Source organism: Podarcis erhardii, assembly GCF_964252035.2.
Source record: "Podarcis erhardii genome assembly, chromosome: 17".
Classification (NCBI taxonomy): Eukaryota; Metazoa; Chordata; class Lepidosauria; order Squamata; family Lacertidae; genus Podarcis; species Podarcis erhardii.
In genome coordinates this window covers 6,237,945-6,262,258 of record NC_138515.1, presented here as the reverse complement: position 1 = coordinate 6,262,258, position 24,314 = coordinate 6,237,945, and the positions used below count along the sequence as shown (strand labels likewise).

General features: G+C 45.9%; 1 protein-coding gene and 1 long non-coding RNA gene across 2 annotated transcripts in view; both read left to right on the top strand.

Moving 5' to 3' along the window:
- LOC309332555 overlaps positions 1-24,314 on the top strand; it is a 103,890-nt gene that overhangs the window by 12,921 nt on the left and 66,655 nt on the right. The gene's annotated exons all lie outside the window — the stretch shown is intronic.
- GTF2F1 (general transcription factor IIF subunit 1) lies at positions 1,370-23,445 on the top strand. The gene is made up of 14 exons (XM_081845257.1): positions 1,370-1,483; positions 3,198-3,260; positions 4,599-4,645; positions 5,289-5,361; positions 6,189-6,382; positions 7,826-7,996; positions 9,511-9,692; positions 11,721-11,865; positions 12,075-12,136; positions 13,291-13,410; positions 15,921-15,994; positions 16,494-16,629; positions 18,064-18,196; positions 22,891-23,445. The coding sequence occupies exons 2-14, from the start codon at positions 3,249-3,251 to the stop codon at positions 23,093-23,095; spliced, it is 1,554 nt and encodes a 517-aa protein (XP_081701383.1). The 5' UTR covers positions 1,370-1,483; positions 3,198-3,248; the 3' UTR covers positions 23,096-23,445.

Here is a 24,314-nt window from a genome sequence, read left to right as displayed (position 1 = left end):
GGTGTGGTCGCGGTCAAAGAGGTGCCTCACAAAGCTCCACGCAACCGCGACTTAAGGTTCCGGTTAGGATGCAAGGCAAAAAGCAAGGGAGGTGTAGTATATAGAAATCCGTCGTGTGTTTTTTTTAAAGGAACAGTCACGGGCTCCCTTTCTTTTGGAGATGATCCTACAAAATGTGCACATGGTCATCTAGTAGAAGTCCGAAACTAGCAGTCGAAATAAATTAAAAAAATAAAAAATTGTCCAGTACCACCTTAGAGACTAACTCTTTTTAATTTTTTGATTTATTTCGACTGCGTCAGACCAACACAGCTACCTACCTGAACCCAAAACTAGCAGTTGCTTGTTGTTGTTTTCGTTTAGTCGTTTAGTCGTGTCCGACTCTTTGTGACCCCCTGGACCAGAGCACGCCAGGCACTCCTGTCTTCCACTGCCTCCTGCAGTTTGGTCAAACTCACATTGGTAGCTTCGAGAACACTGTCCAACCATCTCGTCCTCTGTCATCCCCTTCTCCTTCTGCCCTCCATCTTTCCCAGCATCAGGGTCTTTTCCGGGGAGTCTTCTCTTCTCATGAGGTGGCCAAAGTATTGGAGCCTCAGCTTCAGGATTTGTCCTTCCAGTGAGCACTCAGGGCTGATTTCCTTCAGAAAGGATAGGTTTGATCTTCTTGCAGTCCATGGGACTCTCAAGAGTCTCCTCCAGCACCATAATTCAAAAGCATCAATTCTTCGGCGATCAGCCTTCTTTATGGTCCAGCTCTCACTTCCATACATCACTACTGGGAAAACCATAGCTTTAAGTATACGGACCTTTGTCAGCAAGGTGATGTCTCTGCTTTTTAGGATGTTGTCTAGGTTTGCCATCGCCTTTCTCCCAAGAAGCAGGCGTCTCTTAATTTCGTGGCTGCTGTCACCATCTGCAGTGATCTTGGAGCCCAAAAAAGTAAAATCTCTCACTGCCTCCATTTCTTCCCCTTCTATTTGCCAGGAGGTGATGGGACCAGTGGCCATGATCTACCTGAACCCAGAACTAGCAGTTGTTGACATACTGTGTTTATGGAAGACAATCTTACTCGGCTACGCCTAATCGCCAAAGACCAAGCAAAACGTGATGCACAAAATCAAACTAAAAACGAGCTTTATTATAATTTTAAATGCGATTTTTAATTATATTAATGATTTATAATTGTTGCTGTTGTCTTGTACTTTTAGTGTTGAAACTTATTCCAAAACGCTGCAATAAAATGGGAAACTCCCGCCGGCGTCAAAAATAAATATACAAAATCCACCCTCTGCTGCTCTATTTTGAACTTTCCCCTTAGTTCCTACGCCCCTCACATGGCGGGCGCCAATGAGTTTGGCGCAAGGGTACCGGAAGTGTCAAGAGACCATGGAGCCACGGAGACGCCTTCCTTGGTCCTCGCGCATGCGTGGGTGGCGACGGCGGGGAAAGCGCAGGAGACCGGTGTGCTGCTGCCGGGCAGGTGAGGAGGCGGCGTGTCGGGCGAGGAAGGAGCGGGGAGGGAGGCGGGTGCGGGGCGCGCGCGTAAATACGGTACTCCAGCAAGTGCTGCCATGGGACGGAAGCGCCCCGGTCTGCCCCACCCCCATTCCCTGGAAGGGACCCAGGAGTCCGGGTGCCCCACCCCCCGGTTCAGTCCTTGCAGGGGTATTCTCAGGTTCGGACAGGTTCGCCCTCCAGCCCAAACCCCCCCAAACCCCAACGCCTTTTAAGGTTGCCACTTTTTGGGGGTTTTTGTTAACATTTTATTAATCTCCCAAAAATAACAGAAAAAGAAAAAAGAAAACAACAAAAATACAAAATCATTACAAAACAAGGGGGGAAAAGAACATAAACAATTTTTTAAACCATAATTTTTCCTTTACTTTAATCCCCCTCTTGATTCCATTGTTTTATGCTTGCTCACGCCCGTCCATAGAACCTTATCTTCCTAACAAGCCAATTTTAAAACCTTCTTCATCTTATTACAAGTGAGTTTTTTAAGTTATGCTCATGTAGAGGTCTATACACAAAAATTAAACAAAAATATGCATTAAAGATTTGCCCTTTTTAAGAAAAAACAAAAATAAAAAACAACTCAAAGTCCTCTTTGTTTCTTGGGTTTCTAATTGTCTATTTTGTTCCTCCATAGTTGAATAATTTAGTTTGCCAGCCTTCTTCATCTTTTTTGGCGGAGGCTTATTCCTTTTGTAGGGACTGGCTTAGGGTTTCTACTTTTGACCGGCAAAGGACAAGACAGGATATGGGGCGGGGCACAATTCCACCCCCTCCCCTGTGCTGAAATGACTTCAGAGCAACCCATTACCCACTGTCCAACCATCTCGTCCTCCGTCGTCCCCTTCTCCTTGTGCCCTCCATCTTTCCCAACATCAGGGTCTTTTCCAGGGAGTCTTCTCTTCTCATGAGGTGGCCAAAATATTGGAGTCTCAGCTTCAGGATCTGTCCTTCCAGTGAGCACTCAGGGCTGATTTCCTTCAGAATGGAGAGGTTTGATCTTCTTGCAGTCCATGGGACTCTCAAGAGTCTCCTCCAGCACAAAAAGGCATATTGGGCACATTTTGCAAACGGAACGTCCACATACTGGAACACCCCAGAGACAGGCCACTAGGTGCAATGCCCTTGTGACTGCCGCTGCCACTTTCCCCTCCACGCACTCTGTTACACGACAAGTTTAAGCTGCAACCCCTTGTGGAACGTGGCCTTGTATCCTCCATTTCCCTGGCCTATGGGAAAATAACTGTCAGCTTTAACGAGAGAGACACGTGCGCAGGCAGGTTTGGACAACCCTCCCGCCAGCCTGCCTCGTCTTCCCTCTTCTCCTTCCTCCCCCCCAAAGCACTTCCAAAGTCACTCCGTTCTTTCTCAGCCTTGCCCCTATGTTCCAGACTTTCTGCCTCTTTGTGTTGCTTTTTTATTTTTAAGCAGCTTCCTGGCAGAAAGGAAAAGGCCCTCTGTGCATGATCAGAAATACTCTGCCCTGTTATGGTGGGTGGGACAACCCTGCTTGGAGATAAAGGCACCCTGCACACATCTTAAGGGACACTGTGAGGTGCCAAGGATTCTTGAAAGCAGAAAGTGGCAGCCCTCTCTCTCTCTCCAGCCCTTCATCTGACTTCTCCCCCAATTCTTCCATTCCTCCATATGGGACTAACTCTTCCATTCTCTTTCTTCCTCAGACAGGTGCTTTTGGAGAGGCTCAGCTGGATACCTGCGCAGCACGTTCAGGAATGACTTCTTTGGTGAGCTGTCATTCTGGGATGGAGGCCAAGAGTTGTCTGAATCTTTGGGTTTGTCTCATCCTGGTTCAGTTCTGGGAATCCCCACTAATTTTTGGCATCCCAAACTGAAAAGGCATGGTCAGCTATTTCCTGCCTGCCCCCCAACCTCTTTTGCTTCCACAGCTTCAGGACACTAGCCAGTTAGTGAGCAGTGTTAGAAACTGAGATATGAAAGCTAGGAGCTAAATGGTACCTTAAACCTCGGTTATGGGCGCAACAATGGAACATCTAGGCACATTTTTTTATAAGAAGAATTCAAAGTTGACAATGAACGAACTGCAGCTAAAATATTATGTTCATTTTTCACATGGTCCAGTCCTTCCCCTGCCCATCCCCTTAATATTCTTAAAAGGGTCTCTTCTCCAGTCTTCAGAGAGTAACTGGAAGTGGGGAGGCAGAAAAAGGTCCTCTTTTCCTTCCACTCTGCTGTTTTATTCTGAAATCTTAGGCGCAGTACTGCACCCAGAGTTCAGAAACTGCTCACGCCAGTGAAATTCCCTGTCACAAAATGCGCCTAGAACCATGGGAGTTTCGAACAGTGTTAGTGAGTGTACCAGCTTTCTGAAACTGGACAGCCCATTATTCCACACACACACATACCCCACCACCACCAGCCCTTATCTGCCCCCAGGCAGATGGATGTATTGCTCCCTCCCTCTCTCTCCTGCCTGACTTGGCAAAGCTGTTCTCAAAATGGCCACCTGTTATTTTCCCCCAAGTCCCAATTGGGTTCCATGTTCCATCTCCTAGTGCCTACAGCGTATTGTAGTAAAACATGATGAGCCCATTCCTCAGCAAAAATGCATTCAGCTCTTTTGTCCCTACGAGTGACAGAGACACGATGATGGTCATCTGCTCAGGCTTGGACCTTGAGGGCAAACATGCGTCTCCACCCTTCGCATCTCATTCCATGCCTCCAGCCTGGAGCTGTGACCGGAAAACATATACTGTTACTAGGCAGCTAAGCTTCCTAGCTTATTATATGGTCTAAAATACATGGCCAGGCCATAGATGACCGTTCAGTTTGGGGTATTAGCACCAGCTGGGCTAGCCATTGAGATGACACTGGATTACAAATTAACTCCTCTCTGCTGTTTTGCAGCCTTTTGTCTTTGGTGTGGTTTGCATGCAGCAGAGCAGTTCTTAATGTTCTGTAGGAGCATATTGCTCGAAAAAAAATACCTGATATATTTCCTGTGACCTGTGCTAAACCTGTCACCTACGAATGCCCTTGAGTTTGACCAGCCTCCTCTCTGCATCCTTTTTCACTTGAGCAATCTCTGTTGCTTTGTTTTGTAGGGGACCAGCAGTCAGACGGCAACTGAATATGTGGTCCGTGTTCCCAAGTAAGTGTACAGTGGTGCCTCGCAAGACGAAATTAATCCGTTCCGCGAGTCTCTTCGTTTAGCGGTTTTTTCATCTTGCGAAGCACGGCTATTAGCGGCTTAGCAGCTATTAGCGGCTTGGCGGTTTTAAGTAAAAGGAAAAAAACTTGCAAGCCCATAGGGAAATTCGTCTTGCGGAACGACTCAGAAAACTGAAAACTCTTTCATCTAGCAAGTTTTTCGTCTTGCGAGGCATTCGTCTTGCGGGGCACCACTGTAATCCTTTTTCTTACTTTCTTCAGACGTTTTGGTGTTGTGGTTGAATCTCCTTCATTTGATAGTTTTTCTCCTCTAACCCAGGCGGGTGCAACATTTGACCACACTGGCCTTTGTGCATTGTGGTCAAGTTGTTAGATTTTAATGTCTACCCATGGAAGCAAAGCCTTATCTGGGTATTCTGGGCATGCTGTAGATATGCATACATTGAAGTGTGGCCCTCGGTAGCACTGAGCTGCAGGCATGCTTTGTGCTTCTCTGCAGTGTTCAGGGATGGCTTCCCCTTAGACCAGAAGAAAAAGAGTTATTTTGTTGGAGCATTCCCACCTGGTTCCAATCTGTGGTGCTGGGCAGTGATCTGATTTATTTCTGCTTCCTTTCTCCACAGAAACACCTCTAAAAAATACAACATTATGGCATTCAATGCTGCTGACAAGGTGAACTTTGCAACTTGGCACCAGGTAGGACTCTGCGCTTAGGCTGCTAAAGTTTTCTTTTTCTTTTTTTGAAAGCATTTTTATAAATACAGTGGTACCCTGGGTTACATACACTTCAGGTTACAGACGCTTCAGGTTACAGACTCTGCTAACTCAGAAATAGTACCTCGGGTTAAGAACTTTGCTTCAGGATGAGAACAGAAATCGTGCTCCGGCAGCAAGGTGGCAGCAGGAGGCCCCATTAGCTAAAGTGGTGCTTCAGGTTAAGAACAGTTTCACGTTAAGAACGGACCTCCAGAATGAATTAAGTACTTAACCCAAGGTACCACTGTACTGTAAAGAGTTAAAACAGTACCAAATATATATCCATATATCCAAATTCCTCTGAATCTCGAGACTTCCAATCATCCCCTCCATGGGTCCTATTGTCAACATTTTCGACTGCATATTATTTCATAATTATATTTTGAATCTGTACATATTGTCCATACTGTTTGTGACATTACAAGTGTTACAGTGGTACCTCGGGTTAAGAACTTAATTCGTTCTGGAGCTCTGTTCTTAACCTGAAGCTGTTCTTAACCTGAGGTACCACTTTAGCTAATAGGGCCTCCCACTGCCGTCGCACGATTTCTGTTCTCATCCTGAAGGAAAGTTCTTAACCCGAGGTACTATTTCTGGTACTATTCCGTTCGACATTCGAGGTACGACCATACTTTGTGCTAGCAGACCTTTAGTAATGAATTGGAGCTGCTCAAGAGCAAATTCATCCCCCACCCCTCTTTATTAGAGACAACACAATACGGGTTGACCTTGGCCTTTGGGCCTTTCTTTTCTGCTCCTTCATATAGGCAAAGATGGAGCGAGATCTCAGCAATAAGAAGATCTACCAGGAAGAAGAGATGCCGGAGTCAGGAGCTGGCAGCGAGTTCAACCGCAAGCTGCGTGAGGAGGCGCGGCGCAAGAAATATGGCATCATCTTGAAGGAGTTCAAGCTTGAAGACCAGCCCTGGATCCTGAAAGTCAACGGCAAGACTGGGCGCAAGTGAGTGGGTGATGGTGCTTTTTTGCCCAGCGGGGTTTTGGTTCACAGCTCAGTTTGGGAGTTTGTACTGAAGAAATGAACCTATGGTGCCAATTTTCGTAGTAAAAAGTAAAGGGACCCCTGACCATTAGGTCCAGTCGTGACCAACTCTGGGGTTGCGTGCTCATCTCACTCTATAGGCCGAGGGAGCCAGCTTTTGTCCGCAGACAGCTTCCGGGTCATGAGGCCAGCATGACTAAGCCGCTTCTGGCGAACCAGAGCAGCACACAGAAACACCGTTGACCTTCCCGCCGGAGTGGTACCTATTTATCTACTTGCACTTGGACGTGCTTTCAAACTGCTAGGTTGGCAGGAGCAGGGACCGAGCAACAGGAGCTCACCCCGTCGCGGGGATTCGAACCACCGACCTTCTGATCGGCAAGCCCTAGGTTCTGTGGTTTAACCCACAGCGCCACCCGCGTCCCCAGTTCTTGTAGTAGACCAGTATAAAGTAAGCAGCACATAAGCATCATAGAAAACACTAAAAAACTATTCTACGTTCTAAATCTTATATTAATAATCCAAAAATTGAGAGAGCTATGTACAAGATCTACAGAAGCCACAAACAGAAAACTCATTCAAATTGTGTCCAAAAAGAAGATACAATCTTTAAATGTTCCTTTAGCCAGCCTCCTGTAGATATTTAAAGACTGTATTTTGTAGTAGATCTTGTATATAGCTCTCCCAATTTTTGGATTATTAATATAAGATTTAGAACGTAGAATGGTTTTTTAGTGTTTTGTGTGCCACTTTATGGGCTGCTTACTTTATACTTGTATACTACCAGTTTGGGCTAGCGTTACTCTTCAGTTTGCTTGCACTTGGTAAAGTCTAGAATTAGAGCATGTGAGGAACCTCTCCCACTTCGTGAGCATGTGATGGAGCAGCTTTGACATCTAGAAAGCTCTAGTTAAACATTTGCAACTGGGAAAACTTAAGTCTCAAAATTAGAAAGTTAGGCTAACCCGTATGTGCACCTTCTGGACAGTTAAATATTTTTTATCTTATGAATAGTCTGGTTCCAGACTTGGGGGCTGGGGGTGGGGAAGGAAATGCACAACTTGAATTTAAAATAAATATATAGCAGGGAGCTAAACTGTTCCTACATCCAGACCCTGTGATTTTCCAGTTTTAACAACTGTGACAAGTGGAGAATTTAATAATAACAACAACAATACATGTTTATATAAGCAGAAGCTAAAATTCTTGAGGTTCTCAAAAACTCAACAGATTTAGTGTTTCAATCATATCCCTGGATTTGGGCAGTTGACATCAGAGTCTTAAGAGGTGTGTCTTCCCCTGATCTTGCCTTGCACCCTTCTGGAACTGAATCCCTAAGATTAAAGCCTTTGGAGTACTAAGAGTGCTGCTGCTTCATGCTTCATGCTGTTTCTTTTTGCTCAGGTTCAAAGGTGTGAAGAAGGGTGGGGTGACCGAAAACACCTCCTACTACATCTTCACCCAGTGTCCAGACGGCGCCTTTGAAGCCTTCCCAGTCAACAACTGGTATAACTTCACACCCATTGCCAAGCACCGCACGTTGACTGCGGAGGAAGCTGAGGAGGAGTGGGAGAGGTGAGCAGAGGGAATTTGGGGGGCCTAAATCAGGCATGGCTGTTAATTTCATGGGGTCTATTCCTAGTGAAAGCTAGTAGACTACAACACATGGGGTGGAATTCAACGGAAAGAGATTGTTCCATCAGCTCATGCATCTCTGCTTGTCTGGTGGAATGATCCCCCATCTCCTCCCATCTGTGGAGGGGTTCAACTGATGATGATGATGATGATGATGATTTATTTTTTATTTATACCCCACCCATCTGGCTGGGCTTCCCCAGCCACTGTGGGCGGCTTCCAACAAAACATTAAAATACCATAATACATCAAACATTAAAAGCTTACCTAAACAGGGCTGCCTTCAGATGTAATAATAACTGACCCTCCAGATCAGATTTGGGGAGTGCGTGGTGGCAGGAGAGTCCTCTTGAGCTAGCAGGAATCATTGTGCTAGTTTCTTTTTCTTTCTTTCTTTTTGAAATCATTTTTATTTGATTTTACCAATACCAAATTGTGAAAATCCAAACATATATCAATAAACAGATATTTCTCCGAATCTCTGGACTTCCCACCACCCCTTCCATGGGGTCCCATTTGAAACATTTAAAACTGCATCTTCTTCCAAATTCTATCTTTTATATCAATCCATATTGTCCATAGTAATTATTACACTACAAGGGAAATCAGAATCCTGCCTATGTTTCCATCTGCTTACAGTGGTTTCTTAGATCACTTATAAATTTTCCCCATTCTTTTGTAAAGTTTTTTTCCTCTTGGTTCCTGAGGTTTCTCATCAGCTTTGCCATTTCGGCATAGTCCATCAGCTTGGTTTGCCATTCCTCTCTGGTAGGAACCTTGTCTCCTCTTAGCCTAGTGGAGAGATCTTTAGGAAGCTTCCAAAGTGTGGCGATGTCTCTCATCTTGAGTCCAGTGCTTCTGTTACCCTTATAAGGTAAAAAGGCAAAGGACCCCTGGACGGTTAAGTCCAGTCAAAGGCGACTATGGGGTAGTGGCGCTCATCTCGCTTGAGCCAGTGTTTGTCCGCAGACACCTTTCTGGGTAATGTGGCCAGCAGTTGCTTCTGGTGCACGGAGGACCGTGACAAGTGCCAGAGTGCACGGAAACGCCGTTTACCTTCCTGCTGCAGCTGTACCTATTTATCTACTTGCACTGGCATGCTTTCGAACTGCTAGGTTGGCAGGAGCTGGGACAGGGCAATGGAAGCTCACCCCATTGCAGGGATTCGAACCACCGACCTTCTGATCAGCAAGCCCAAGAGGCTCAGTGGTTTAGATCACAGTGCCACCCACATCTTATAACTTGTATAGCATCTTTCATGTGCATAAGAAACAAAAAATTCTGGCCCCCTGCCCCGGAACTGCAGCATCCCTGCCTGGCGCTTTAAGGCTCCAGCCTGGTTTGTTGTGAGTCCCTGTGCCATGTGGCCCTTGCCTCCCAACACAGTGTCCTGGGGAACTGGGGCTTTAAGGAGCAGCCTGGTTGAGTCCGGCCCCGTTTTTTGCCTTTTGCAGGCGGAACAAGGTTCTGAACCACTTTAGCATCATGCAGCAGCGGCGGCTGAAAGACCAAGGCGATGAAGAAGAGGAGGAGAAGGAAAAGAAAGGCAAAAAGAAAGGGAGCGATCTAAAAATCCATGACCTGGAAGATGATCTGGAGATGAGCTCGGATGACAGCGAGTTCAGCGATGCTGATGGTGCGAAGGGGGTGGGGGTGGCAGCTCTGACCTGGATTCTTTTTATATAATTTATTAGTTTTCAATTACAATAATCCAATAATAGCCTCATTATAACAATGCCAAATTATAATATAATTACTGATACCAGTCATTCAGATACCAAATTATGTAATTTAGGTGACCCCCCGCGTGCTAGAATTGATGGTTTGATTATTTACTTCATTTCTGCATTCCAAAATCTTACTAATTTCAATCATATTCTGGTCAAAATAACAATCCCTTATACAACTACAATATTAACAACTTCCATTTGTATTGACATATTACATGATTTATAAAACTACAGGTGAGGCACTCAAACTATATCCTTGCTCATCCTGTGTGTGGCAATTATTCTGTCCGTGATGTTTCTTCCTGTCCTTGTAAAATATTACAGTAGTGCCTCGCAAGACGAAAATAATCCGTTCCGCGAGTCTCTTCGTCTAGCGGTTTTTTCGTCTTGCGAAGCAAGCCCATTGACGGCTTAGCGGCTTAGCGCTATTAGCGGCTTAGCGGCTATTAGCGGCTTAGAAAAAGGGGGGGGAGGGAAAAGACTCGCAAGACGTTTTTGTCTTGCGAAGCAAGCCCATAGGGAAATTCGTCTTGCGAAGCGCCTCGAAAAACGGAAAACCCTTTCGTCTAGCGGGTTTTCCGTCTTGCGAGGCATTCGTCTTGCGGGGCACCACTGTATGTCTATCTTTTCCTTGGGCGGAGGAGCTAATATCCCATTGTTGTTTCAGAAATTCTCCATTGTTCCACCCCGTACTTCATAGTTTTGCAGCTTTAATAACAGCTTCAAAAAACTCAATAAATTCCTGTTTTCTAACCTGGATTTTTGAAGGACCTCTCTGAGAGACAGTGGTTAGCTTTATAATGAGTTCCCTTTCATCCCCACTGAGCTTTCATTCTTTCTCATGTGGAGGAAGGCTTGGGTAAACTTCTGCAAGGCTTCAGAAAAGACCAAAAGAACAGTTACATCCTATAAGTGAAACAGTGAGGGATGGGAGCGGCAAGACATAGTCACTGTGATAGGTAGCAGTGACACATCTGGGCCATACAACAAGAGCTGGAGTGCTTCCAAAAGAGGTTGGGCTTCAGCAAACCTTGAAGCACTCTTGTGCAGCTTTTGTCTCTGGTATTGCTAGGTCTTTTCCTTGTTTGAGTTTATGGCCCACACAGAAGGTGGATCTCCTTTGACACTGGCTCTGTGCATATAATCTTATTCATAAAAATCAATTTGCGGCGGAAGATTCTGTGCATTTGCTATTTGTCACAGGTGGGGAACCTGTGGCCCTCGAGATGTTGCTGGACTCCAACTCCCACCAGCCCCAGCCAGCCTGGTCAGGGATGATGGGAGTTGTAGACCTGCAACACCTGGAGGCTCCCAGATTCCTCACCCCCAGCTCTGTGCTGTATAAAGTGTATAGGAATAACGGAGGGCGACAGGAGGTTGGGTGCAGGTGAGCTGTGCAGAAGCACGCTGGCAAACATGCTCCAAGACAAGCTGCCGGCTAGCTCTGTAGAGGCTCCTTTTATTAGCACAATATGCAAAACCAGTCAGATACATTTTGGACTGTGACCTTTACACATCTTCCAATCCCGAGATCATGGGGTGGTACAAAGTTATTTTGGCACCTGTTTCCACCGCGTCATTTTCCCCTTGAACGATGTATGACGAAGGAGACAAAGGTCACAGACAAGGCACGGCAGACAGCTAAGAGAGCAAAGGTTAGATAGAGGGCATGATGTTCAGACAGCTGTGGCTTTGTCTGCGGGTGGAAGTGTGCTCCACACCGAGCGATTATTCCTTCAAAAGTGCATCTCTTTTCTTTTCTTTTCTTTCCTTTCCTTTCCTTTCCTTTCCTTTCCTTTCCTTTCCTTTCCTTTCCTTTTCTTTTCTTTCCTCTCCTCTTCCTCTTCCTCTTGGGTTGTACCTCTGGGCTACCACTTCCAGTGAGATTCCTGCCTTTGGAGAAAAGTGTTTAACGTCATCCCGTTATTCATTAGATGAGAAGCCCACCAAGCCCAAGAAGAAAGCCCCTCTGACGAAGAAGAAAAAGAAGAAGAAGGGATCTGACGATGAAGCCTTTGAAGACAGCGATGATGGGGACTTTGAAGGGCAAGAGGTTGACTACATGTCTGATGGATCCAGGTGGGCACCGCAGTGGACGGGAAGTGGTTCCCCCCCCCTCCAGCAAGGCGGGGGCAAGCATTGCCTGGCCAATCCCGGGGTGGTCAGTCTGCTGCTGCTTCTCTTTCCTCTTCCCCCTGTTGGGACGGGTGGCTTTCCCTGCCGACACTTCATGTTGCCTCTATGTGTTGTGTCCATTCACACTGAGGGCTCTCCCTGTCCTCTTACAGTAGCTCTGTGGAAGAAGCCGTGGGGAAGCCCAAGGTGACTAAAGAGGAAGACATCCCAAAAGGTGTGTGGCTGAGCAGGTCGTGCAAATGAACAAATCCTAAAGTTCAAGATGGCAGCAAGACTGGAGCAGCCCATTGGAAGCTTGGTGGTTTTTATCCATTGGCCCTGATCGTTGTTTTGCTCATCTTCTCTGTAAGATGTGTGGGAATGTTAAGGAAAGTAATAAAGGATATATTGGATAAGTATTATCCTTCCTTCACTCACTCACTCACTCACTCTAGTATGTAGCAGAACAGATTCCTCTCAATATAGTTGGAAGCTAGTTTGCAGATTCATTAGAATCTCTTAGTTACAATTATTTCCTGGTGTCCCCTTTAGTCCTTTTTAAAACAATAAAGGGACGAGAGTCTCTCTGAGTAAAGTTACAAAAAGTTTACTCACATTTCAGTTCACGATTTGATCCCTGAAACGCAGGCTTTACTTGGTAGTTACACAAAGAAAGAGTGGGTTTATCTCATAAGGAGACTGAACTCATGTGCTGCTGGCTGAGAGCCAGCAGACAGCAACATTACATTTAGGTAACAAAATGGCTGCAGGAGAGCAGCATGGCAGCAAAAGATCAGCAAGAGATCAATAAGAGGCAAGACGAACTGAGAAAATGGCTGCATGGCTCTTTTGTGGAGTCAGCCACAGCGATGCCCATCTCCCGGGTTACATGCAGGGAGAGGAAGCTCCAGACCAGTGGAACAGGAAGTTACACTGACTGGATGACCCCTGCTTGTGCCCACTCTAGGGAAATAAGGAATGTTGCATTTGACTGTGCCATTGGATTACATCCCACAAGATGCATGTTGGTGTGCATACTGACGTTGACCCGCAAGGAGATTCTGTTCTGCCTTTGTCCTCATCTGAGTTAGATCTACCCAGTTTTCTGCCAGCTTGCATGGCATGGCTTCCCCCAATAATCCTCAGAGATGTGCTTTGACGTGGGTGCTGATCATCCTTTGCTCAAAGACCTCTAGGGCCACTCTGCACCCCTCTCAGAGCTGCACTTCCCTGCAGAGAGGGAAGCAGCAACTGATCTGGCATAGGTTAGGTTTTCCTTTTAGCCGGCACTGGCAAGGGGAATGGGGGAAACTGTCAAGCAGATTTGCCCAGAAACAAGTCAACCCCAAATCTGTTGCCTCCTAACCCCATTGCCTTTCTGCTTTGCAGGTATAGATGAAGCAAGCGAGAGCAGTGAAGAGAGCGAGGAGGAGAAGCCGGTGGAGGAGAAGGAAGAGGAAGAAGAAGAAAAGAAGGCCCCGACTCCCCAGGATAAAAAGAAAAAGAAAGGTAATGCTCAGTTGGTAGAGCATAAGATCTCAGGGTCGCGGGTTTGAGCCCCACAATGGGCAAAAGATTCATGCTTCGCAGGCGGTTGGGCTAGATGACCCTTGTGGTCTCTTCCAACTCTACAGTAGTACCTCGGCTTCAGGTTACAGACGCTTAAGGTTAGACTCCGCTAACCCAGAAATAGTACCTCAGGTTAAGAACTTTGCTTCAGGATGAGAACAGAAATTGCGGCGCGGCGGCAGCTGGAGGCCTCATTAGCTAAAGTGGTGCTTCAGGTTAAGAACAGTTTCAGGTTAAGAATGGACCTCCAGAACGAATTAAGTTCTTAACGCGAGGTACCACTGTACAGTTCTGTGATTCTAAAAGCCTCGAGTATTGAAGCAGCATACCATAGAAGGCTCGGAAAGGGGAAGCATTTATGGTCTTGATTTATGGGCTACTACCAAAATGAGAGAAGGGACACGGGTGGCGCTGTGGGTTAAACAACAGAGCCTAGTACTTGCCAATCAGAAGGTCAGCAGTTCAAATCCCCGCGACGGAGTGAGCGCCCGTTGCTCGGTCCCTGCTTCTACCAACCTAGCTGTTCAAAAACACGTCAAAGTGCAAGTAGATAAATAGGTACCGCTCCGGCGGGAAGGTCAATGGCGTTTCCGAGCACTGCTCTGGTTCGCCAGAAGCGGCTTAGTCATGCTGGCCACATGACCCGGAAGCTGTACACTGGCTCCCTTGGCCAATAAAGCGAGATGAGTGCCGCAACCCCAGAGTCAGTCACGACTGGACCTAATGGTCAGGGGTCCCTTTACCTTTACCTTTTTACCAAAATGAGACTGCATTTGAAGCTGTATTTTAAGCCGTATTTTAATTAACTGTTTGTTTGTTTTGTTTTGTTTTGTTTTGTTTTGTTTTGTTTTGTTTTGTTTTGTTTTGTTTTGTTTTGTTTTGTTTTGTTTTGTTTTGTTTTGTTGTTTGTTTTCCTATTACATTTATCGTAATTCATATTTGGTGTTAGCTGCCCTGAGCCCAGCCCTGGCCGAGGAGGGCGGGGTATAAATAAAAATGTATTATTATTATTATTATTATTAGTCAGACTTAAGAGAGGCAGAACTAAGTTTATGCTGCAAGGCTAGAGAAGCCTTTATAGCAGCTAATGTCTCCTTATAGCTAGGTTGTAGAACTTACAGTGGTGCCTCGCAAGACGAAATTAATCCGTTCCGCGATTCTCTTCGTCTAGCGGTTTTTTCGTCTTGCGAAGCAAGCCCATTGACGGCTTAGCGGATTAGCGCTATTAGCGGTCTAGCGGCTTTTAGCGATCAGCTGAGAAGCGGCTTATCAGCGGATCAGCTGTTAAGCGGCTTAGCGGCTTAGGAAAAGGGCGAAAAAAGCGGAAAAAAACCGCGGGAACTCGCAAGACATTTTCGTTGTGTGAAGCAACCCCATAGGGAAATTCGTTTTGCGAAGCGCCTCCAAAACGGTAAAACCCTTTCGTCTAGCGGGTTTTCCGTCTTGCGAGGCGTTCGTCTTGCGGGGCACCACTGTATTGCACATATTAGTAATGTGCTGCTTGAAGCAATGAGGTGCAAAAAACTGAATGCTTTTGGAATAAAAATTGTCCAGACCCATAAGTATTATTTAAAGCTTTATTAACCAGAACTTCAAAACAGGTAGAAAAACAATCAATGATATGCATATGAATATGCTTTATCCAGAAAGTTGTATAAAGCATGTGCACACTCAAGAATAGATTCTTCTTAAATATATAACATAAATACGATCAGAACAAAAATCAAAGCTCTGTTTCTCCCATAGCTTGCATTAGGCTGCATGCGGCCTAAGACTTTGCAGTTCCTCCTTTGTTGTCTCTGTGGCATCCAGAGACTTGCAGTTGAATACCCTCACGTGATCTAAGGTTAAACACTCACATGAGTGCTAGCAGAGAACAACAGTTAATTATCAACTCAGAAGCTTAGAGAGCTTCAGTATGGCCCAGTGGAATTTTCCACTGTTAAACCCTTCACAACATACATACAGACATTCTGTTTTACTGTGCATTTAAACAATTATACTTCAGAACTTTGCTTCCTTGGGGCAGAATTTTGACAGTTGTAGCATGCGCCCAACCTTGACCTGCTGACAAAAGTCTCCAGCGACACACCTGGAAGCCCAGAAGGGGCAGAAGCTTGAGCATCAAAACATTATTTCTGGCCTTGGGAGATAGTTTAGTTCCCAACTTAGGGCCCTCCAAATGAAGATGTTGTGCTCCAACTCCCAGAAGCCCCAGCCAGCACTGCCAATAGGTAGAGATGGTGAGAGCTGGGAGTCCACAACAACTCAAGGCCACCATATTAGCCACCCTGGCCTAGTGCTTTACTTTTGACCCGAGTGGTCTTGCAGTTCCTTGAGAACAAGCCTTGGTGAACAAGCAGCAGCCTGACCTAGAATCTCCGTGCCAGTGTCAAATGGGTTCTGCCTGTGACTTGTTTGTTTTGACTTGGTTTGGCTCTGTTTTACAGACACCAGTGATGAGTCTGAGACGTCTGAGGACAGCGACATTGACAGCGAAGCATCTTCAGCACTCTTCATGACGGTAAGCCCAGATGCAGTTGGGTTGGGGGTGGCATTCCAGGGGTTTGGACCTTGTTTGGAGAACAGCTGTCATTTCCAGCCTAAGCCTGGTCCCCATATGTGGTAGAATGGACTGTGTGACACTGACAGTGGCAGTGAAGAAATAAATTTTTTTGAATGTCGGCTTGCACTAACTTCCTGCAGGCAGGGAGCGGCATCAGCTGCAAGTTTTCTCCCCAGTGTGGTAGATTTGCAGGGGTCGACTTGCATGGATTTCTTTTATCAATACAAGAAAGCATTTTATTATTATTATTATTATTATTATTATTATTATTATTATTATTATTATTATATTCCTCCCAACTGCCAACTGAACTGGTCCAGTCTCCCTTCCACCTCACAATTCTGTCATTCCAACCTGCTTCATGGATGGGCCCGACAGCGTATTGAGGGCCACACACACTGGTGGTGCTTGAGTGGAGAAGGGAGCCCTGGCTGAGCCTGTGTTTCTGCCCTCACAGAAAAAGAAGACTCCTCCCAAGAAGGAACGCAAGGGCTCGGCTAGCAGCTCACAAGGGAACAGCCGTCCAGGGACGCCCTTGGTGGATGCCGGCACCTCATCCACCTTGCGGGCCGCAGCCAACAAACTGGAGCTAGGTACAGCCGAGTGTGGGCCCACCGGAGCTTCTGAGCTCTGCCTCTTGCTTTGTATTGTTTACAGTCGTACCTCGGGTTACATATGCTTCAGGTTACATACGCTTCAGGTTACAGACTCCGCTAACCCAGAAATAGTGCTTCAGGTTAAGAACTTTGCTTCAGGATGAGAACAGAAATCATGCTCTGGCGGTGCGGCGGCAGCAGGAGGCCCCATTAGCTAAAGTGGTGCTTCAGGTTAAGAACAGTTTCAGGTTAAGAACGGACCTCTGGAATAAATTAAGTACTTAACCCGAGGTACCACTGTACTGTATAAGCTGAAATGGGTGCCCTCTTCTTTGCTTCTTGAAAATTTCTGGGCCTTGTATGTATTTTGGAAAACAGGTAAACGGCTCCCATGATCAATGGGCAGGGCTCCTCCGCAAGGCTGAAAACCATACCTGTTCCGCTCTTCTTTGTGGCCTGTGGTCCTTCTCTCCTCCCATTCTTTGTATCCCATTAAAAAAAAAAATTCCTTCCAGTAGCGCCATAGAGACCAACTAAGTTTGTTATTGGTATGAGCTTTCGTGTGCATGTACACTTCTTCTGATACGCCGGGCCCTTATATATAGTGAGAGGGTGGGGGGGTATTACTCAGAAGGATGGTGGGAATGGGTAATTGGCTGATAGGTGTGGTAAACCAGTTGATGACTGTTAACGACTGCAATTAGTCTAACAGGAAAAAACAAGGGATGAGATGGCCAAAAATAGCTTTATCATGTGTAATGAGATAAGAATCCAATGTCTCTATTCAGACCAGGTCTCTCCATGGTTTTAAGTTTGGTAATAAGTTGTAATTCAGCAACTTCTCTTTCCAGTCTATTTCTGAAATTCTTTTGTAATATGACAGCTACTTTGAGATCTTGTATAGAATGTTCTGAGTAATACCCCTCCCCACCCTCTCACTATAGATAAGGGTCTGGGGACTTCTGTTTTTGTTTTTACTACGGCATACCAACACTGCTACCTACCTGTATTTTGTATCCCATAGTTAGAAAATAGCAATGCAGTCTTAGTTTGGTTCTCAAATGTAATCCGTTCCAGGAGTCCGTTTGACTTCCGAAAACGGTCAAAAACTAAGGTGTGGCTTCCGATTGGCTGCAGGAGCTTCCTGCACTCAAGCAGAAGCTGTGTTGGACGTTTGGCTTCCAAAAATCATTCAAAAACCGGAACACTTACTTCCAGGTTTTCGGCGTTCGGGAGCCAAAACGTATAAGTTCCAAGGCGTTCAAGAACCAAGGTACGGCTGTAAATGAATAGTAGCAAAACCAACAAACGCACAAATTACTGAGGCGTACATTCCCTCTTTAGCCTCATTCATTCGGGCTCCAGGGGTGGAAGGGAAGGTGTGTTGCAATGGTTGTCCTGAGGCCAGCTGGTTTTCTTTCCCTGGAACAGGAAAGCGGCAGGCAGGTTCCAGTGAGCTACCTGCAGCAAAGAGGCTGAAGTTGGACGCTGGGCCCCAGGCCTCCACCACCTCTGGGAAATCTACCCCACAGCCACAGTCGGGCAAGTCAACACCCAGCAGTGGGTAAGCATACAAGTTCACCTTCCCGCTGGAGCGGTATCTATTTATCTACTTGCGCTGGCGTGCTTTCAAACTGTTAGGTTGGCAGGAGCTGGGACAGAGCAACAGGAGCTCACCCCGTCGCGGGGATATTCAAACTGCCGACCTTCTGATCGACAAGCCCCAGAGACTCAGTGGTTTAGACCACAGTGTCACCCACGTTACTATAAGCGGCTTTCCGCGCACTCTGGTTTCCGTCACAGTGTTCTGTTGCGCCAGTAGTGATTTCGTCATGCTGGCCACATGACCCAGAAAGCTGTCTATGGACAAATTCCCTCGGCCTGAACACAAGATGAGCGCCACAACCCATAGTTGCCTTTGACTGGACTTAACTGTCCAGGGGTCCTTTACCTTTACCTTTTTTATTTACGCATACAAGTGTTGGCTTTTGTTTGGGCAGAGGTGGGGAGGGTCCTTGCTGTGCGTTGGGCCCTTCTGCAACTATGATGACACACTTCGCATCACTGTTGACAATAATAATAATAATAGTAAATTTTATTTATACCCCGCCCTCTCCGGCCAGGGCGGCTAACACCAATAAAACCACAGCAAAAACATAATGGGGGGGGGGGGGGCAATTTAAAATACAGGTTAAAATGCAATTTAAAATGCAGCCTCATTTTAAAAGTAGCCGATAGATCAAGACCATAAGGGGAGGGCAACATAAGGGTCAGACTGAGTCCAAACCAAAGGCCAGGCAGAACAGCTCTGTCTTGCAGGCCCTGCAGAAAGATGTCAAGTCCCACAGGGCCCTAGTCTCTTGTGACAGAGCGTTCCACCAAGTCGGGGCCAGTACTGAAAAGGCCCTGGCCCTAGTCGAAACCAATCTAACCACCTTGTGACCTGGGACCTCCAAAACGTTGTCATTTGTGGACCTTAAAGTCCTCCGTGGGGCATGAGCTTTCCAGAAGCAGTTTGAAGAATTAAGCGATTGTATTAACTCCCTAATCCGTAGCGGACGATGATGTACATGGCTAAGAATGCAGGATGTGAGGATCAGTTCATGGCCCACCCTCCAGTCTTTCTAATGGCTGCCTTTGGTGAGCCGCTGTTTCCGAGAGCCACCACCATGCTCACAACACAGGGGCAGTATTTGTGAGGGGTACGAGCCCTCAGATCCCATTTCTAAGCAGACTGATGGAAGACGTGGGGTTCTGTGAATGGTGGAGACCCCCACACCCTGACCCTTGGAATTACGCCAGTGCTGTGCTAAGGGAGACACAGCTAAGTCAGGTCAGGCCCACCGTGGCCTTAGTAAAGCACCAGCTTAGCTGCTTCATTTATAGTTGAATCGTCTTACAGTGGTGCCTCGCAAGACGAAATTAATTCGTTCCGCGAGTCGCTTCGTCTTGCGATTTTTTCGTCTTGCGGAGCGCGGATTGCCAGGGTATTAACGGTTTTATGAAAAAGGAAGCAAATCCGCAAGACGTTTTCGTCTTGCGAAGCAAGCCCATAGGGAAATTCGTCTTGCAAAGCACCTCGAAAAACGGAAAACCTTTTCGTCTAGCGAGTTTTTCGTCTTGCGAGGCATTCGTCTTGCGGGGCAACACTGTATTATGAACTCCTCCTAGTGCTTTTCCAGCAGCACCACTAGGTGAGGAAGTGAGCTGCTATGACGGTCCAGGTCTTTTTTTTTTTTTTTAAATGATATTTATTAAAATTTCAAAAAATCCAAAACATGAAAGAAAAAAGAAAAAAAAGAAAAAAGAAACATTTACATTTAAGACCTTACTTTCATTAACATCTTTCCAGGACTTCCCCATCCCTCCCCCTCTTGTATTCCATTTTCATTAAATTAGTTCAACAAGCTCTTACCCCAAATTTTGAAATTTATTATTATTTTGAAACTTATTATTTAACCCATTATTCAATTTAATTCATCTTATATAACCATTTTCTCTTGTATTTTTTGTTCTTCCCTAAGGTCGACCCCAATTCCCTTCCACGAATTCCCCTTTTGGTCACACACAGCAAAACAAAATAAAATAAAAAGAGACTTCAAAATATAATTTTACAGCCTTTGGATTCCAAATCTCCCTCCCCCCTTTCCCGATTTCGATCCCCAATGTCCATCAATCTATCTGCTGCCAGCCTAGAGACCCCACGTCCATGTCCAAATCTCTCTCGATTCCACTTTGCCGTCTTTTTGGTAGTGTTTAGTTTCAAACATCCAATCTTAGAGAAACTCTCAAAAAAGTCCATTTTTCTTCCATCCAGACCTCTATATTTAAGAGTAAAACTCGAATTTTGTTTCTTAATCCTTTTAAAGTCTGGATGTCCCAAATGCTCCAAGTTCCAGCTTAGTCCAATTCTTGTTCCTCAGGTTTCTTTTCCTGTTCTGCTGCAGAAACCTTCTGATTCAAAAACTTCTAGTTCCTCTACAGAGGCTTTATTTATTCAGGAACAAAAACTTACGTCAAGTCCCTTCCATTCTTCAATAGATATATCCATTGTCTCCTTTAATGCAGAGACCTCTGTAGACAAAATAATGCTTCGTTTTTGCAGCTTTCCCAGGAGATAAAAAGTCCTGTTCAATTCCATGAGTATTTTTCCACTTGCCACCATTCTTGCAATGTCCCAGAACCTCCTCTAGAGGGATTATGGTAACTTAGTTTCCTTCCAAATCACACCCAAAAGTCAAGTTAACTTGTACCCTTGTTTTCAACAGTTTATATCCAAATTGTAACGAATCTAACCAGCAAAGTCATCAAAACAAAGTTCTCTTTTATTCTCCCACTTTGACAGCTACTTTGACAGCTGTCAAAATTTCTATATCTCTTCGCCAGGCTCTCTCATAACGGATCACTCCCGGTTTCCGGGGGGTTGCACTTTAGTTCTCGCAAATCACTCTTCTCCTCCAGCACAATTACTTGTAATTTTCCATCGTGAAATTAATAACTTTTATCAAAAAACGAGCTCTTCTCCCGACCTTAGTTGTCAGGTCCTTGCTTTAAATCGTCTACAACAGGGGGGAGACGGACTTCCTTTTTGCACCTCCCCCGCTCGATCCAAATTCAAAAAACAAATTTTCCCTTTTAGGTCCAATTAAATTACTCACGGGTTATTTTTAGTCCAAATTTTCAATAGAAGAAGTCGGCGCTCTCCGTCGAATGGCATGCGGCTTCGCTCGGCAGGGGAAGCAGTGGACTCACCACCCCCCGTCCCCCGTTCCGTAGCCTTTAAAAAGGCTCCTTCGCGGGTCGGGGGGGCGCAAACGGTGCCCGCCGAGTCCCAGGTCCATGGGCATCTGCGCCCATGGTTTTTGAGGGTCCCCGCGTCGCCGGCGCGGCAGGACCCAGCCCCTGCTGAGCAGACTCCCTCCGGAGCTCGGAGGGAGTCCGCCATTCGGCGATGGCGCCAACCCGGAAGTCCTATGACGGTCCAGGTCTTGCCAACTGAAGGATGGGCCAGAGAGAGGCCATAGCAGTCAATGCCCCCCCATGCCATACCTTCATTTAGGTGTGACACTAGTGATCAGGGCAGCTCAGGCCTGTCACCCACTTGCCCCAAACTGTTGTCGCAGGCACATTATTGCCCACTTCTTTGCAGTAATAGCCAGTTCTCCAAAAGCTCAGAGATAACAACAACAACAACAACAACAAAGGCGGTGGCAAGAACAGCAACAACAACAACAAAGGCGGTGGCAAGCCAAATGGTTAGGGCAGATAATCTAATTACCTCAGATATTCAGACCTAATGAATAAGCTAATAAGATTAAAAGAGGGACCGATGTGATAATTTATGAGAAATACCTGAAAACACTTTGTAAAGCAACATTTTAAATAGCCACTGTCGCCGTTCAGGATCTGGGCACTGCAAAGCTTAGGGCCTGAAGATTTTAGCGAGGTTTAGAAGTACATCTGTGTTTTCAAGCACTGTGGTTGTCCTGGCCAGCTGCACGCGTCAGAGAAGGGCAGTGGGGCAATTCTGGCACTTAGGTTTTGCTGCGAGAGCCGTGGAGAAAAGTCCTTCCTCTTCCGCAGTGTTCTTCCCTGCCTCGTGCCATTGCATTAACCTGCCCTTTAGTTTTAGTTTTAGTTTTTTGAATTTGCATTTTCTTTATTTGTTAACATTCTTATATTACACCGGTAAACATTGTCATATTACATTACAGGACTTACTATAATATAACTTCCAATATGTATACAAAAATTATATACAAATTTTATATACCTAGAAAGAAAATGAAACAAAAAAAGAAAGAACAAAGAGAAAAAGCAAAAACAGTTTTCCACCCAAAATCATATACATACCAACACACTAGACTTCCTGTCTATCCCGTTGTACAGTGGTACCTTGCAAGACAAATGCCTCACAAGACGAAAAACGCGCAAGACGAAAGAGTTTTCCGTTTTGTGAGTCGTTCCGCAAGATGAATTTCCCTATGGGCTTGCTTCGCAAGACGAAACGTCTTGCGAGTTCTTGCGAGTTTGTTTCCTTTTTCTTAAAGCTGCTAAGCCGCTAAGCCGTTAATAGCTGCTAAGCCGCTAATAGCCGTGCTTCGCAAGACGAAAAAACCGCAAGACGAAGAGACTCGCGGAACGGATTAATTTCGTCTTGCGAGGCACCACTGTATATTCCTTTTGTACAAATGAATATACTCTTATTATTGTATATTTCTTTACATTCTGCATTAACCTGCCCTTGCTTCCTTGCAGCGATGTGCAGCTGACGGAGGACGCCGTGCGCCGCTACTTGACCCGAAAGCCCATGACCACCAAGGATCTTCTGAAGAAATTCCAGACCAAGAAGACGGGGCTGAGCAGCGAGCAGACAGTCAATGTGCTGGCCCAGATCCTGAAGCGCCTCAATCCCGAGCGCAAGAACATCAATGACAAGATGCACTTCTTCCTCAAGGAGTGAGGAGGGCAGCGGCTGGGCCAGAAGCAAACTGTCCTTTGGCATCCACCCTCCTGCTGGGCAGCTCTGAGCCCCCTTACCTTTGGTTAGTAGCTGGGGGTGGCTACATCCTGGAACCATGTGGACTGGCATTCATACCCTTTGGGGAAAGCGAAAGAGCCATTCTCCAGCCTATGTGCTGGTGGCCCCCTTGGGATTCAGGGGGTGGCGAAAGGGGGCGGAAGACTGGGACAGTCTCGTGAGAGGCATTGAAGCCACGATCTCTCTGAACAGAAATACTTTATCATGTGGAGGAGTTCACAAATGAAATGCTGCCATTTTTAGAATAAACAGGGGAATCTTTTTACATGCAATCCGCAAACACCCACCCCACACCTTGTGTGTTCTCTCACATGCTGGAACCATTCTCCTTTGCGAGTTGTTTTGCAACCAGTTCCACTCTTCTCCCCTCGCCTCCCTCACCCGAAATCACAGAGACTCTGAGTAAGCCATTACTGGTACACAAATATTTTTTCCTTGTATTTTTTTTTTAACCCAGTCTAAAATTGTGTGTGCTTTGGCAAACAGAGAAAGACACTGCCCAGCCTGCCCTGCTGTGACCGGATTCCTCTAGCTGGATACATCCAGTTGTTTTCAGTCTGCCCTGAAAAAGTTTTTGGGATGTGTGTGGGGTTTTTTTTTTTTTGTTTTTTTTTTTGGTAAAAGCTTGGGATTCCAGATTTGACACGAAATGGGAATAAATTAAGCAAATTGAATTATTTGCATGTACACGCTTGCTGTTCATGCTCTCTAAGCACTTCATAGTTCCATGATTCACCTACTTCTGTGCTGGATTCTAGATTGCTCCCCTACACCAGTGAATTACTACAAAGAAGATGTTTTGTGCAGTGCTGGATTGGTGCTCCAAATGGGCACAAACATAGTAATAATAACAATTTATTATTTATTTATACCCCACCCATCTGACTGGGTTTCCCCAGCCACTCTGGGCGGCTCCCAACAGAATATTAAAAACATGATAAAACATCAAACATTAAAAAACTTCCTTAAACAGGGCTGCCTTCAGATGTCTTCTAAAAATCAGATAGCTATTTATTTCCTTATCTGATGGGAGGGCGTTCCACAGGGCAGGTGCCACTACCGAGAAGGCCCTCTGCCTGGTTCCCTGTAACCTCACTTCTCGCAATAAGGGAACCACCAGAAGGCCTTTGGATCTGGACCT

Excerpts from the sequence above, each read along its gene's own strand:
- GTF2F1 (XM_081845257.1), top strand. Across the intron at positions 5,362-6,188 it reads ACTTTGCAACTTGGCACCAG|GCAAAGATGGAGCGAGATCT; the intron begins GTAGGACTCTGC and ends TCCTTCATATAG. Across the intron at positions 7,997-9,510 it reads GCTGAGGAGGAGTGGGAGAG|GCGGAACAAGGTTCTGAACC; the intron begins GTGAGCAGAGGG and ends TGCCTTTTGCAG.